Genomic DNA, 1,690 nt, shown 5'->3' on the forward strand with positions numbered 1-1,690 from the left:
CTTCTTCTTCTTCTTCTTCTTCTTCTTCTTCTTCTTCTTCTTCTTCTTCTTCTATTCTGTTTCTGTTTTTAAATTAATGAGATGAATATTTGGAGTAATTTTGTTTCAGTCAAAACATGTTTTATGTTACTTTTGCACGCTGTACTGTATTGTAAAGCGCTCAGAGCCCGTGTACTTAAATTGGGGTTGAGCGCTATATAAATGTCATTTATTCATTATTATTACAATTACTACTTAAGTTAATGTTGAATACATTTGAACAGCTTGCACACGATATACATGTATATTTTTTTAGTTCATTCATTCATTCATTCATTCATTCATTCATTCATTCATTCATTTATTTATCTATTTATCTATTTATCTATTTATTCATTCTTTCATTTATTTATTCATTTATTTATTTATTCATTTATTTATTTATGTATTTATTTTTCATATCGCAGACTCGGACTTCCTGGCCCGGATGATGTTGTCCCGATGCAGGGAGATGGACCCTGATACGACCCTCATGAAAAAGGCGATGGTTAAGGTAATGTCGCCCGTAGATGTTTTTGTCGGCCTTAATTCCTGCAGTCGTTCTTAATTCTATTTGTCGTTCTTGTTTGTTTGAGGGGGGGGGGGTTGTTGTTGTTTTTTTGCCGTTCTTGGCTCTTTTTGTCGTTCTTGGCTCTTTTCGTCGTTCTTGGCTCTTTTTGTCGTTCTTGGCTCTTTTTGTCGTTATTGGCTCTTTTTGTCGTTCTTGGCTCTTGTTCTTGGCTCTTTTTGTCGTTCTTGGCTCTTTTTGTCGTTCTTGGCTCTTTTTGTCGTTCTTGGCTCTTGTTCTTGGCTCTTGTTCTTGGCTCTTTTTGTTGTTCTTGGCTCTTGTTCTTGGCTCTTGTTCTTGGCTCTTTTGTCGTTCCTGGTTCTCTTTTGTAGGTCTTGGTTCTCTTTTCGTGTTTGGTTTTCTTTAGTCGTCCTTGGTTCTTTTTGTCGCCCTTAGTAATTTTTGTCATCTTTGAGTCTTTTTGTCATCCATGGTTCGTTGTATCGCTTTCAGTTCTTTTGTCAAGGAAACAAAATACAGCGTATTACCTTATGTTTGACTTTTTGCTGGTGTTTCGGGAATTGCTTGGTGTGTTTGGTTGTTTCAGCTTTTTGTTTCATCATTTCATCATTCAGGGCAAGCTGTCCATCGTAGGCTTCCTGGTAGACCACGGGGTGAGTGGGGTGTTCCGTGACCATCCCTATCACCGCCCCGCTAAGAGAGAGGGTGAGGAAGAGAAGCTGTCTCTCGTGGATGCCGCTCTGAACAGCACGCCCAATTCCAATGTGGCCGTCGTGCTCAAATATCTCATTGTGGAGAAGCATCAGGACGTTGGTAACCCGAGTTCTCTCTACGTACACAAGGCAGTGTGTAAACGCTGTTCAGTGGAGGTGATAAACATCCTGATTAGACATGGGGCTCCTGTCAATGTCTACGACTCTGCGGGGATATCGCCGTTGTACCTAGCCCTTCATTGCGGTCCCAAGAACCATATAGCGCCTTTGTTGAAGGCCGGAGCCTCCATCAGATGTCTTTCTCCGGCTGGTCACTTCTCGACGGCCATGATGGATGCGGTGAAGAGGCGGGAGACGGACGTTATACAGCTGCTGCTGCATTGTGGATACAGGTCTTTATTTCATTTTTATTTTTTTATTTAAAAATTTT

The 1,690-nt window shown here is 40.8% G+C and overlaps 1 protein-coding gene across 1 annotated transcript in view; it reads left to right on the forward strand.

Annotated features, from left to right (window-relative positions):
• LOC101856708 overlaps nucleotides 1-1,690 on the forward strand; it is a gene marked incomplete at its 5' end in the record, with an annotated part of 12,333 nt that overhangs the window by 7,845 nt on the left and 2,798 nt on the right. Inside the window, 2 exon segments of the mRNA XM_013090329.1 lie at nucleotides 447-532; nucleotides 1,162-1,652. Of these exon segments, the coding sequence (XP_012945783.1) occupies nucleotides 447-532; nucleotides 1,162-1,652 (577 nt within the window).

This window comes from Aplysia californica, unplaced genomic scaffold (assembly GCF_000002075.1).
Source record: "Aplysia californica isolate F4 #8 unplaced genomic scaffold, AplCal3.0 scaffold01224, whole genome shotgun sequence".
NCBI classification, from domain to species: Eukaryota; Metazoa; Mollusca; class Gastropoda; order Aplysiida; family Aplysiidae; genus Aplysia; species Aplysia californica.